Source organism: Canis lupus, chromosome 24, assembly GCF_011100685.1.
Source record: "Canis lupus familiaris isolate Mischka breed German Shepherd chromosome 24, alternate assembly UU_Cfam_GSD_1.0, whole genome shotgun sequence".
Taxonomy (NCBI): domain Eukaryota; kingdom Metazoa; phylum Chordata; class Mammalia; order Carnivora; family Canidae; genus Canis; species Canis lupus.
Genome location: NC_049245.1, coordinates 24,567,024 through 24,579,767, shown reverse-complemented (window position 1 = coordinate 24,579,767; position 12,744 = coordinate 24,567,024). Strand labels below are relative to the sequence as shown.

Sequence of the window (12,744 nt, the reverse complement as noted above, 5' to 3'; positions counted from 1 at the left end):
CGCCCTCCCACCTCTGTGCTACACTCAGTACACAAGCTATGTTCTAGGCCTGGCAAGCAAGAATTTTCTGACCATTTTGCCCTTGCCCCAACTCACTGTAGGACAGAGATTCCATCCAGGGAGAGAGGGAAGTTGAGAAGACTAAGTGTCTGTTGACCCTCTCAGAGTAGTGGTGCCAAGATTTTGCCAAGAGGAGAGTTAATAGGCAAGAACAGAAGGTAGGGAAGTTCAAACCTAAGAGTGTTCTCAGTAACAGTCTAGATTTTGGTGGCAAGCAAATAAAAGTAGGCTGTTCACTCTTAAATGAGAACAAAGTTAAACCATAGGCTGGGTAGTTTACCAGCAAGAACCAGACATACAACTTAGCAGAGCTCTTCTGAGGTCAAAATAAACCTCAGATTAAAAAACTACCTTTGCCCAATTTTAATTGGATTAGACTTTGGAGTTTTTTATGCCCCAAGGCATTGTCAAAAGTAGAGCATTCAGCCAGGAATAGTGGAGTCTGACAGCTGGGTTCCATACCAGATGAGGTAGAAATCTTAACAGAGAGATCAAGGAAAGTGCCATAGAAAGCCCTACTAAAACACTCATCCAGGGAGACTGTAAACACACTACAGCTGCACATTCTGAGGCAAAACAACAAAGACCTGACTAGCCCACCGAGAAATAGGTTTTATTGAAATAGGCTAGCCAGGTCACTGAACAAAGAAATAACAAGCCCTGAACAGAAGGAAGGGTAATCAGTATCCAGAGTTGCTGCATTGTTTACCTAAAATGTCAGTTTTTAATAAAGTTTATGAAATATGCAAAGAAACAAAAAAGCATGGCCCAGACACAGGAGAAAGCAGGCAACAGAAGTTGGCTGTGGGAGGGTCCAGATACCAGATTTAACAGAGACTTCAAAGCACTCGGTGTAAGGATGGTCAAAGAACTAAAGGAAGCTATGCTTAAAGAAGTAGGAGCAGCTTGAGAATCTGTGACAACATCAAATAGAGAATATCAGTAAAGAGATATAAAGGAGAGCTAAACGGAAGTTCTGTGGTTATTAAACTATAAATAACTAGAATGAAAAATTTGCTGAAAAGAGCAGGAAGAATATCTGAAGAAATAGTGGCTGAAAATTCCCCAAACTTGGAAAGCATTAATGTATCTATCTGAAAAGCCCAAAGAACCGCAAGTAGCCTAAACTCAAAAGATTTACACCCAGACACATCATTATAAAAATACTGAAAGACAAAGAGAAAATCTTGATAGTAACCAGAGAAAAACAACTCTTCATTTTCAAGAATGTCTCATAAGATTTATAGCTGACTTCCTGGAAATAGTAGAGGTCTGAAGGCCGTGGGATGCCATGTTCAGAGTGCTGAAGGAAAAACTCTCAACAGCAGAACTTCGTTTCACAAACACAGGTGAAATAAAGAAATTGCTAGATAAAAACTTAGAGAATTGGTTACTAATAGATTCACCTTATGAGAAATACCAGGGGAAATTCTTCAGACTGAAAGCAGTAACCTCAGACAATAATTTAAATATACACAAAACAGTAAAGAGCATTAGTAAAGGTAATTACATAATCATCAAAGACAGTATAAATACATATTTCTTCTCCTTTCCTTAACAAATTAAAAAAGTGTTTATGTAAAAACCATATGTTTATAATGTTGAATCTGTGACATAACAGAGTAATACACTTGACAGTAACAGCACAGAGAAACCAAAGTTGTGGGAGCTTGGGTGGGACTAAAGTTGTATTGCAATAAGGAAATTATACAAGATGGTAACTTGAATTAATAGGAATCAATGAAGAGAACCAAAATGGTAAATAAGAGGGTCAGTATAACAAATTCTAGTAATATTTACTTTCTTTTCTCAGCTTGGTGGACAGACATAAAATTATATAAAGTAATAATTACAACATTGTTGTATAACAATGTACGCAGTGTATGATACAATATGTTGTTGAATGGTTAGCGTCTGTAGATGTAGTATGCATGAACAGTAATAGCACAAAAGGGGAGAAGGAATAGAGCTGTAGAGGAACTCAGTATAAATCTGAAAAGATTTATCAAGTTAAGATGTATGTGGCAAACCCTATAGAAGCTGCAAAGAAAGTAACTTTAAAATACAGTGAGAAAGTCATTAAAGGAATTACAATGTTTATACCAGAAGATATTCACTTACTACAAAAGAAAGTGTTACAGGAGAAATAGAGGAATTAAAAACACATGAGATAGGTGGAAAACAAAAAGTAGAAAGGCAGAAGTAAATTCAACTGTTGTTAATAACCTTAAATATGAATGGAGAAAAGCAGTTCATCCCAAAAGCAGATTGCCATATTGGATTTTAAGAAAAGATCCAATTGTACGCAGCCTATAGGAGGCATACTTTTTCTTTTCTTTTTTCCCTTTTTTTCTTTTTTCTTCTTTTTAAGTAGGTTCCACACTCAATGTGGGGCTTAAACTCAAAACCTTAAGATCAGGAATTGCATGTTCTACTGACTGAGGGAGCCCCCACAAGGCATACTTTTTATTCAAAGATAAAAATAGGTTGAAGTAAGGGATAGAAAAAGATGCACCCTGCAAAGAGCAACCATAAGAAAGCTGGAGTGGCTAATACTAAAAGAGACTTTAAAACAAAAAAATGTCATCAGAGATGAAAAGGCTATTTTATAACAATAAAAGGGTGAGTCTGTTAAGATATAGCAGTTATAAACATAAAACATGTATCTGACAGCAGAGCCAAAAATAAATGAAGCAAAAACTAACATTTAAGAGAGCAATAATGAGTTAAACAGTAATAGTTGGAGACTAGAATGCCCACTTTCAATAATGGAGCAAACAGCTAGACAGAAGATCAAGAAGGAAATAGAAGACTTGAGCAGCACTGTAAACCACCTAGACTTAACTAGATGCATATAGAACATGCCACCCAACCCCTGTAGAATGCATATTCTTCTCATGTGCATATGGAACATTCCCCAGCAAAGACCATACACAAGGCCATCTAAAAGCCTCAGCAAAGGGAATGGGATTAAGATTCTACAGACCATGGGGCAGCCCAGGTGGCTCAGCAGTTTAGCGCCACCTTCAGCCCAGGGTGTGATCCTGGAGACCCGGGATCGAGTCCCACGTCGGGCTCTCTGCATGGAGCCTGCTTCTCCCTCTGCCTGTGTGTCTCTCTGCCTCTCTCTCTGTCTCTGTCTCTGTCTCTCTCTCTCTCTCTCCTGTGTATTATCATGAATAAATAAATCTTAAAAAAAAAAAAAAAAGATTCTACAGACCATGTATTTCAACCCCAGTGGAGTGATATTAGCAATCAGATGTTAGAAACATGCGGAAATTCAGTGATAAACTTCTAAATAACCAATGGTTCTGAGACAAAATCACAAAGAACATTAAAAGGTATTTTAAGACGAATGAAAATGAGGACACAACATACTGAACTTAAGGAATGCAACTAAAACCTGCTAAGGGAGAAATATATAGCTATAAATGCCTACATTTTAAAAAACGGAAAAAATAAAATCCCAAGTCAGTGGCCTAATTTTTCTCAAGTTATTGAAAAAAGAATAGGCAAGCTATATTCTCAAAGCAAGCAGATAGAAAAAGTGATAGAATTGGAGTAGAAATTAATGAAATAGAGACTAGAAAAACAATAGAAAAAAGCTACAAAACCAGAAATTGGTTCTTTGCAGAGGTCCACAAAATTAACCTTTAACTTCACTGATTAAGAAAGAAAGAAAGAAAGAAAGAAAGAAAGAAGAAAAAAAATCTAAACCACTAAAACCAGGAATGGAAGAGAGGGTACATGACAACCTTACAAAGATAGAAGGGACTCAGGGAATACTGTACACAACTGTGTGCCAACAAATTAACAGCCTGGATAAAATGGACAGTGATGAGAAAGACGAAAACTCCTGCAGCTAACTTGAGAAGAAATAGAAAATCTGAACAGAAGAAATAGAAAATCTGAACAGAACTATGACAAGAGATTGAATTAGTAATGAGAAAGCTAGCCCCCTTCCCCCCCCAAAAAAGCCCTAGCCTACATGGCATCCCTGGTGATTCTACCAACCATTTAAAGAATTAACACCAGTATGTCACAGACTTCCACAAAATAGAGGAGGAGGAGACACTTCCTAACTCATTTTATGAAGTCATTATTAGCCTGATACCCAAACACGGCAAGAAAATCACAGACCAATATCTCTTATGAATATAGTTGTAGAAATCCTCAAGAATATACTAGTAAACCAAATATAGCAACATACAAGGATTATACACTTGACCACATATATATACACACGAGTAAGGAGGATTTATGCAGGGTTGATTCAGTATATGAAAATCAGTTGATATATATACCATATCAGTAGACAAAGGACAAAAACTTTGATCATTTCAGTAGATGCAGAAAAGCATCAGACAAAATCCCAACACCCGTTCATGATAAAAACACTCAAGCTAGGAATAGAAAGGAACTACCTCAACCTGTTGTTAAAGGGCATCTACAAAAACCTGCAGCCAGTATACTTCATGCCCAGACAATGAAACCTCCCCTACTAAGATCAGGCACAAGGGAAAGATACCTGTTCCTGCCACTGCAGCTCAGTGTTGTTTTAGGGGCTCTGACTAGACAGGCAGAAAAGAGACATGGAAGACATTGGATTAGGAAGAAGTTAAGCTGTCTCTTCACAGATGACATGATCTTACATAGGAAAAAAACTAAGGGGGGATCCCTGGGTGGCTCAGTGGTTTGGTGCCTGCCTTCAGCCCAGGGCATGATCCTGGAGTCCCAGGATCAAGTCCCACGTCGGGCTCCCTGCATGGAGCCTGCTTCTCCCTCTGCCTGTGTCCCTGCCTCTCTCCCTTTCTCTGTCTCTCTCTCTGTCTCTCTATGTGTGTGTCTCATGAATAAATGAATAAAATCTTTAAAAAACAAAACAAAACAAAAACCCTAAGGAATCCAGTAAAAAACCCCACTAAACTAATAAGTGAGTTCAACAGAGTTTCAGAATACAGTCAATATACAGAATTCAGTTGTATTTGTGTACAGTAGCAATGAACACACCAAAATGAAAATTAAAACATTTATAAGAGCATCAAAAAATAAATAAGGATAAACTTAACAAATGCAAAACTTACTCTGAAAATTACAAAACATTTTTAGTACTAAATTAAAGAGGACCTAAATAAATATAAAGTATCTCATGTAAATGGATAAGAAGACTCGGTATTGTTAAGGTAGCAGTACTCCATGTGTTGGCCTATTCGTCAGTCTACAGATTCAACACAGTCCCTATCAAAATCCCAACTGGCTTCTTTGCAAAAATGGACTAGCTGCAGACCATATATCTAATAATAGTAATAAGGGACTTGGGAAAGAACTCCTCTAGCTCAGTGGTAAAAAGACAGTACATTTCTAATGTTGGCAAAGGACCTGAATGGGTATTTCTCCCAAACAAATGTCCAGATAGCCAATAAATACATGTGAAAAGATGCTCAAAATCATTAACCATCAGGGAGATGCAAATTCAAACCATAATCAAATAGTATTTCATACCTCTAGGATGTCTGTCATTGAAAAGACAGATGATAACAAGTGTTGGCAAGGATATTGAGAAATCAGAACCCTCATTCTCTGTTGGTGGGCATGTAAAATGATACAGCTACTTTGGGAACAGTCTGACAATTTTCAAAGAGTTCCTCAAAAGGCTAAACAGAGTTACCATAGACCCAGAAATTCCAGTCCTAGTTATATTTTCAAGAGAAATGAAAAATGTTGACATAAAAACTTACACGTGAATACTCACAGCTGCAGAATATGGAAACAACCCAAATGTCCATCAGCTGTTAAATGGGTAACAGAATGTGGTCTGTTCATACACTAAAATGTTACTCAACAATTTAAAAAATGAAGTACTGATACGTGCTACAACCTGAATGAATCTTGAAATCATTGTGCTAAGTGAAAGAAGCCAGACACAAAAGGTCACGTACTATATGATTCCGTTCCTATGAAATGTCCTAAACAGGCAGTTCCGTAGGAGACAAAATACTTTATTTATTTATTTATTTTACTAATTTTATTTTTTATTGGTGTTCAATTTACCAACATAAAGAATAACACCTAGTGCTCATCCTGTCAAGTGCCCCACCCAGTGCCCGTCACTCATTCACCCCCACCCCCCGCCCTCCTCCCCTTCTACCACCCCTAGTTCATTTCCCAGAGTTAGGAGTCTTTATGTTCTGTCTCCCTTTCTGATATTTCCCACACATTTCTTCTCCCTTCCCTTATATTCCCTTTCACTATTATTTATATTCCCCAAATGAATGAGAACATATAATGTTTGTCCTTCTCCGATTGACTTACTTCACACAGCATAATACCCTCCAGTTCCATCCACGTTGAAGCAAATGGTGGGTATTTGTCATTTCTAATGGCTGAGTAATATTCCATTGTATACATAAACCACATCTTCTTTATCCACTCATCTTTTGATGGACACCGAGGCTCCTTCCACAGTTTGGCTATTGTGGCCATTGCTGCTATAAACATCGGGGTGCAGGTGTCCCAGCGTTTCATTGCATCTGTATCTTTGGGGTAAATCCCCAACAGTGCAATTGCTGGGTCGTAGGGCAGGTCTATTTTTAACTCTATGAGGAACCTCCACACAGTTTTCCAGAGTGGCTGCACCAGTTCACATTCCCACCAACAGTGTAAGAGGGTTCCCTTTTCTCCGCATCCTCTCCAAAAAATACTTTAATGGATGTCTGGGAATGAGAGGTTTGGTGGCAAGTGGGTAGTCTGCCAGTGAGTATGGGATTTCTTTTTGGGGTGACAGAAATGCTCTAAAATCAGTTGTGGTGATGGCTGCATAACTGTGAATATGCTAAAAACCACTGAATTGTACACTTCAAGTGGGTGAGTTGTATATGAATTATAGTTCAAAGCTGTTTTAGGGGGGAAAATGAGGGATGCTTGGGTGGCTCAGTGGCTGAGCATCTGCCTTTGGCTCAGGGCTTGATCCCAGGGTCCTGGGATGGAGTCCTTCATCGAGCTCCCCACAGGGAGCCTGCTTCTCCCTCTGCCTATGTCTCTGCCTCTCTGTGTCTTTCATGAACAAGTAAATAAAATCTTAAAAAAAAAAAAAAAAATGAGTGCATGTGCCCCCGAGTGCAGTATAGACACACAGAGGGTGGAGACCCCTTGAATCAGTTTTGCGGAGCTGAAGACATGTGGAGGGAAGCACAGGCCTCTCAAAGTAGTTTGCCCATCCTCGTCCTTGGGAGTTAACCTTGTTGTTAAGCTCTGGCCATTGCTTTAAGAACTGCATTTTTTTTTTTTTTGAAAATACTTATCCCAGAGACTTTCTCGTCAGGCCTGTGCAAAACCAGGCATGAAAGACGGGCAATGCCTCGGGGAAGAGTCCGAGCTGCCTGTGTTTCTCTTTCTCCACAGACGTTTATTACTGAGGAGGGCTTGTGTGCCATTCGCTGCGCCTGCTCCTCCCGTAGGCATCCTGTCCTGCAGTCGGCCCTGAGCCCCCTGAGCTAGGTGATGAGGACGCCGAGGCTCTCGAGGCCATGCAGCAAGTGTGCAGCGGAGGCAGGATCTACATGATAGCTCTTCAGATTCTCTCCACAAATCAGTTGACTCTTAAACTGTTCTGGGAGCTGGGCCAAGGAGTCCCAACATGGAAATTGAGTAATTATGATTTTTCTCCCAACATGCAGGAAAATATGTGTTTTTTGAGATAAAATTTTCTCAGCTCGGTTTTCTCCAGTAGATTTTTCTTCAATCTTTGCCCACTGCCACTTTTAGTTGCAGATTAAAAAGAAAAAAAAACAAGTAGCAAGCAAGCATTCACAGAAAAACTCAAGTGTTTTACTTCCATTTAACGTATACTTATGTATTCTTTAAACATGTCAGGCATTGTTTTCAGCACTTTGAATATATTAAATCCTTTCATCTTTGTGACATGGGTAAGAGATCGGTACTGTTGCTATTTTCCCAGTTTTACAGGTGAGGATGGATACTGAAGCATGGTGACATCCTCCAGTTTACCCAAGGCCACTCAGCTGGTGAACAGTAGAGCTGGGGTTCAGACCTAGCCAGCTGGTTGGGGTCTATGCTCTTCATGCCTGGGCTGCGCTGCCCTTCAGTCTGACTTTACTCAACAGCTGGTCGTCTCCTGGAGTTTATATTAGTGACATAATATGGCTGGAAAAAATAATTCCATATCTGTAGGGCAGAGTAGCTTGGGTTCTTGTGTCATGGTATCACCCTGCAGAAGTCACCAGACTTTTTGCATGCACCTTGCCCAAATATTATTTGATAACCTCTGCTCTGTTCCATATAGTTTTTCTGGCCCTTTGCAAAAGGCCTCTAGGGCAGCAGTTCCAGTGGGAGCTTGGAAGGATCTTAGTAGTTACTGCTGCTTCATCCTTTCAGTGTAAAGATGAGGAAAACTGAGGGGAAGTAAACCCTAAGGTCTCCTGACTCTGCTAGGTCTCTGTTAAAATAATAGGGACCTAAGAGGAAGGCTTCCCCCAAGAACCAGGTGGTGGGTGTTTCTTGTGTTCTCATTTACTCCACACAGCTACCCTGTAGACAGACACCCTGGCTGTCCATGGTGGTACTACTGTTACTTCCCTTCTGCAGGGCAGTCTGAGGCCTCATGAGGAGATGACTTGCCCAGTGTCACATGGCCAGCAAGTTGAAACTCCAGAGCCCTCAGTCCTCACACTTTGCTCTGCCACCTTCCCATGAATACACCTCACTGGCGTGTGCATGGCTCATTGAGACTTGTTTGTTAACTGGGTAGTAGAATAAATGTGATGGTTTACTGCTGCCCAAAACACGATGCCTGGCACATCGCAAGTGTCCCAGAAATATTACTTTGCTGCTGCCATTGTTATTAATAATGAAACTGAGTAAAATGAAAGTCTGCTGGTAGATAATGCGTTCATCTGTATCACTGATAGCAATTGTAGTGCCAACTCTGCCTTAGAAAGTTGAACCTTAGATGGTTCTTTGAAAAAGAGAATAGTCTTGGAAAATGGTCCTTCTCAGTCTTTCAGTGCTTCCTCATAGAATCTAGGCAGAGGAACCAAGTGCTTAGAGTCATTTGTGGCCTGAAGAGAGTTTGGCACAGTTTGCTGTTTAGGTAACTGTCTGGGCACTTAGGTGGGGGGCACTCTCTGATGGTGGTGGGAGAAGGGATAGATCGCATTACTGTGTTGGCTGTATCACAGCATTTTGCTATGTTAAAGTTGATGAAATAGAATGAAACCGCAGTTAGTTTTTCCCCTTTTTTGTTGAGGTATAATTGACATACAGCATTACATTAGCGTCCAATGTACAACGTAATGATTTGATATTTGTATATAATGCCAAATGATCACTGTAGTAAGTCTAGTTAACATGTCACCATACATACTGAATTATTTTTCTTGTGATATACGAAGTCAGTTTTTCTAAGTTTCTAAGCTCACCTGACCCCTATCGGCCTGGAGGGGTTTTTGTGGCTTTCAAAGTCTCTATCATGGGTTCAGGGGCCAGCCTGATGGCTCTGTTACTTCAAGTCTGTCCAGAGTGGTTTTGAGGGGGTAGAAACATGTTTCTTAACAAGCAGTGACTCAATCCTCTCTCTCGGTGGCTGTCTCAGCCTCCATTGTGTTCCCTCCCCCAGGGGCTTCTGAGGAGAATGGCCTCCCTCACACTTCCACCAGGACCCAGCTGCCACAGTCAATGAAGATTATGCATGAAATCATGTACAAACTGGAAGTGCTGTATGTTCTCTGCGTGCTGCTGATGGGACGTCAACGAAACCAGGTGGGCCCCTCCCACCATGCCTCAGAACAGGGGGAATGGGGAGCAAATGCTTTCTGGGCACTTGTGGCATGCCAAGTACTCCATTAGGCCACCTCTCAGGATGGCTGTCTCTAGTCCAGCAAAACATAGGGCTCGTTTTCCTTCTCTCTGTTTTACACATCAGGAAACTAGTCTCATTCCAGAGTCCGCAGTCTTTTCCACTGTACCTTGCTGTGGGCAGCATTTCTGGGCAGAACATTGGTGCCCAGGGCAGCAGCTGGTGACTTGGCCATATTACCTATCTTGTTAATGTGAAGAATAAAGGGTCAGAAGATTACCACCCTGTAGATGCACTAGAAGAGTTGCCAATCTGATGGGGGTTTAGGGTGATGGACCAGAGCCCAGAGCTGGGGCAGGTTATAAAAACTAGACAAGGATGGGGGCTCCAAATGTGCTGGGGTTCCCTGAGCCTTGAAACAGTTCCAAGAGGGAGGAGCAATGACCTATAATCTACAAAAAGAGAAAGGGCTCTGGAAGTATATAGTGCTCCTTTTCAAGATAAGGGAGAAATAGTTTTCTCCACTAGCTAATTGTCCTGTGGATGAAAAAAATGGTGGTGGCTGGTGGTGGTGGTGGGGCGCTCAACAGTTCTTAAGCTCCTTTTTGAGTCAGACTCTGGACCATCACAATAGTTCTGTGAGACAGAGGCAGTTACTGCCATTTTGGTTAGGATAGCCAGGGAGAAGACTCACTGAAAAGATGATATCCCGTAGGGGGATGTTCTGAAGAACATGAGGGTGCTGGGCATGCTGATCCCCAAGGCAGCCTGCCAGGTAGAGGGAGCAAACCCTGAAGTGAGAGCATGCCTGGAGGGTTGGTGGAACAGTAGGGAAGAGGGGTCATGGACTGGAAATAAGCAGCAAGGGGGCAGGGAAGGACTGCCGGGGCCAGATAGTGTCAGGCTTTCATAAGCTGTTTTAAGGACATTAGTGTTTACTCTGAGTGATGAGGAAGTCATCCCTCTGGCTGCTGTGTGAAAGAGATGACAGTAGCCAGGACCAGCATGTTGGTGGAGGGGAGTGGTGAGAAGTGCTTACATTCTGAATATATTCTGAAAGTAGAACAAGTAGAATTTGCCAAGTTTGGATGTGGGCATGAGAAAGGGGTTATGGGTAACTTCTTTAACTCCTTCTAAGGTTTTTGGCCCAAGCAGGTTGGGGGATGGATGGGCCATTTATTGAGATGGTTAAGATTGTGAGTTAGGGAGTTGGGGTAGGGGACAGAGGTATAGAGAGAAAGAAAGGCAAGGAATACTGTTTGAACAAGTTAGGTTTGAAGTATTTGTTAGAATCGGCATCTGGATTACCCATACCTGGAGTTAGGCGAGAGTTCCGGCCTGGAGATAGAACTTGGGGTTGTCAAGTTGCAGCTGGTATTTAAAACCAGGACCCTGGATGAGATCCCACCCTGACCTCCACAGTATCAAAGCACCTTCCTTCAGTATAGAATATATTTGTTATAAAAGAAATAATAGTCACTGTACTTTACATGTGTTGAGTGCTTTTACCTTTTTTGAGGCACTTCACAGTTATTCATATTTGAATTTTCAGGTATTTGGTAAGTTATGAAACAGGTGGTGACTCTCTTCTCTCTTGATGCTTGAAAAAACCAAGGTACAAAAAGGACTATGCTCTCAGGCTCCAGGCATCGGTAGAACCAAGATTTAAACTCCGTCACCCTGACTCTGCTTTCTGTACTCTACCCCATGACTGTCCCCTACTCCCTGAGCTTTCCTGTTCCAAGTCTTTATGAATTAGTCACTGTGGTCTGTAGTTAAACTGTATGATTACAGCCACTGCTTCCTTGGAAGGACTGTAGGCTGGGCTCAGGATCCTGTCCACCTGAGAACCAGTGTAAAGCTGGCACAGCCGCCTTTGCACAGTCAGCATTAACTCGTTCCTGCTGTGTGACCGGCACTGTGGGGATATGGTTTCATGGACCTCGCTGAGATGGGGACAGCAAGGGGAAGGGTTTCCCTGGCCAGGTCTCCCAGAAGGCTCCTTCTTAGAGTGTTTATTATTGTGCATTCAGACCAAGTTCTCTGACCAGTCTTGGTATGGTTGAAATCACTATACTGGAAACTCTCCCTAGAAGTCAGAGGCTCCATTTCTCTGGTGCTAAAGTAAATAATCCATGCAGTACTTCCTATACATCAGGCCCTGAGCTTCCCCCACATTACCTCATTGAATCCTTTCAACAGCTTTGTTATCCCTCATCTTTTGTCAAGGGACTCAGGCTCAAAGAAGAACGCTACCCAGAATCCCATCTTTTTTAAGTTCTGGTCTCTTGAGATATATGCACACCTGTGGTGGGTCTGAAAAAGTCAGGCTTTAGGATTAGAATACCTGAATTAGGGTGACATTTCCACCACTTGCCCGAGTTGGTCCTGCTCAACTTCCCCTTCCCCTTGTAAAATGGGAATTAATAAGCGCTGGCGCTGTGCTCAGGACTTTACATACCTTTTCTGACCTTATCCTTACAGTAGCCCTGAGAAGTAGTAATAGCTTTGTTTTCTGTAAAAAAAATATTTTTGATAGGTAAATAATTCATAGTTCTATATTAAAATGTATAAATAGGTATCAAGCCTTTCTCTCCTCTGATCCTGAACAGTTTGGTTCTCCTAGGAAGCATCTAAATTTTACCAGTTATTCATTTATCCTTCTAGAGACATATTATGCTTATAACAGCAAATATATTCCTCTTTTTTTTTTTTAATGCAGTCATGTACTTATATACATATTTGCTTTCTTAATGTTGAATCTTGGTAAATGTTCACTATGTGTGAAAAAAAACGCAATTCTTTTTTTACTGGTACCTTATACCCCTCTGAATGGATATACCATAATTTATGCAACTAATCCCCATTAA

At 41.2% G+C, this 12,744-nt stretch overlaps 1 protein-coding gene across 2 annotated transcripts in view; it reads left to right on the top strand.

Annotated features, from left to right (window-relative positions):
- Nucleotides 1–12,744, top strand: part of TRPC4AP (transient receptor potential cation channel subfamily C member 4 associated protein) — a 69,057-nt gene that overhangs the window by 43,696 nt on the left and 12,617 nt on the right. Inside the window, exon 9 of one of the 2 annotated variants that reach the window (XM_038572091.1) lies at nucleotides 9,671–9,837. In XM_038572091.1, the coding sequence (XP_038428019.1) occupies nucleotides 9,671–9,837 (167 nt within the window). The remainder of the gene's footprint in view (nucleotides 1–9,670; nucleotides 9,838–12,744) is intronic. The other variant, XM_038572089.1, reaches the window with a different exon arrangement.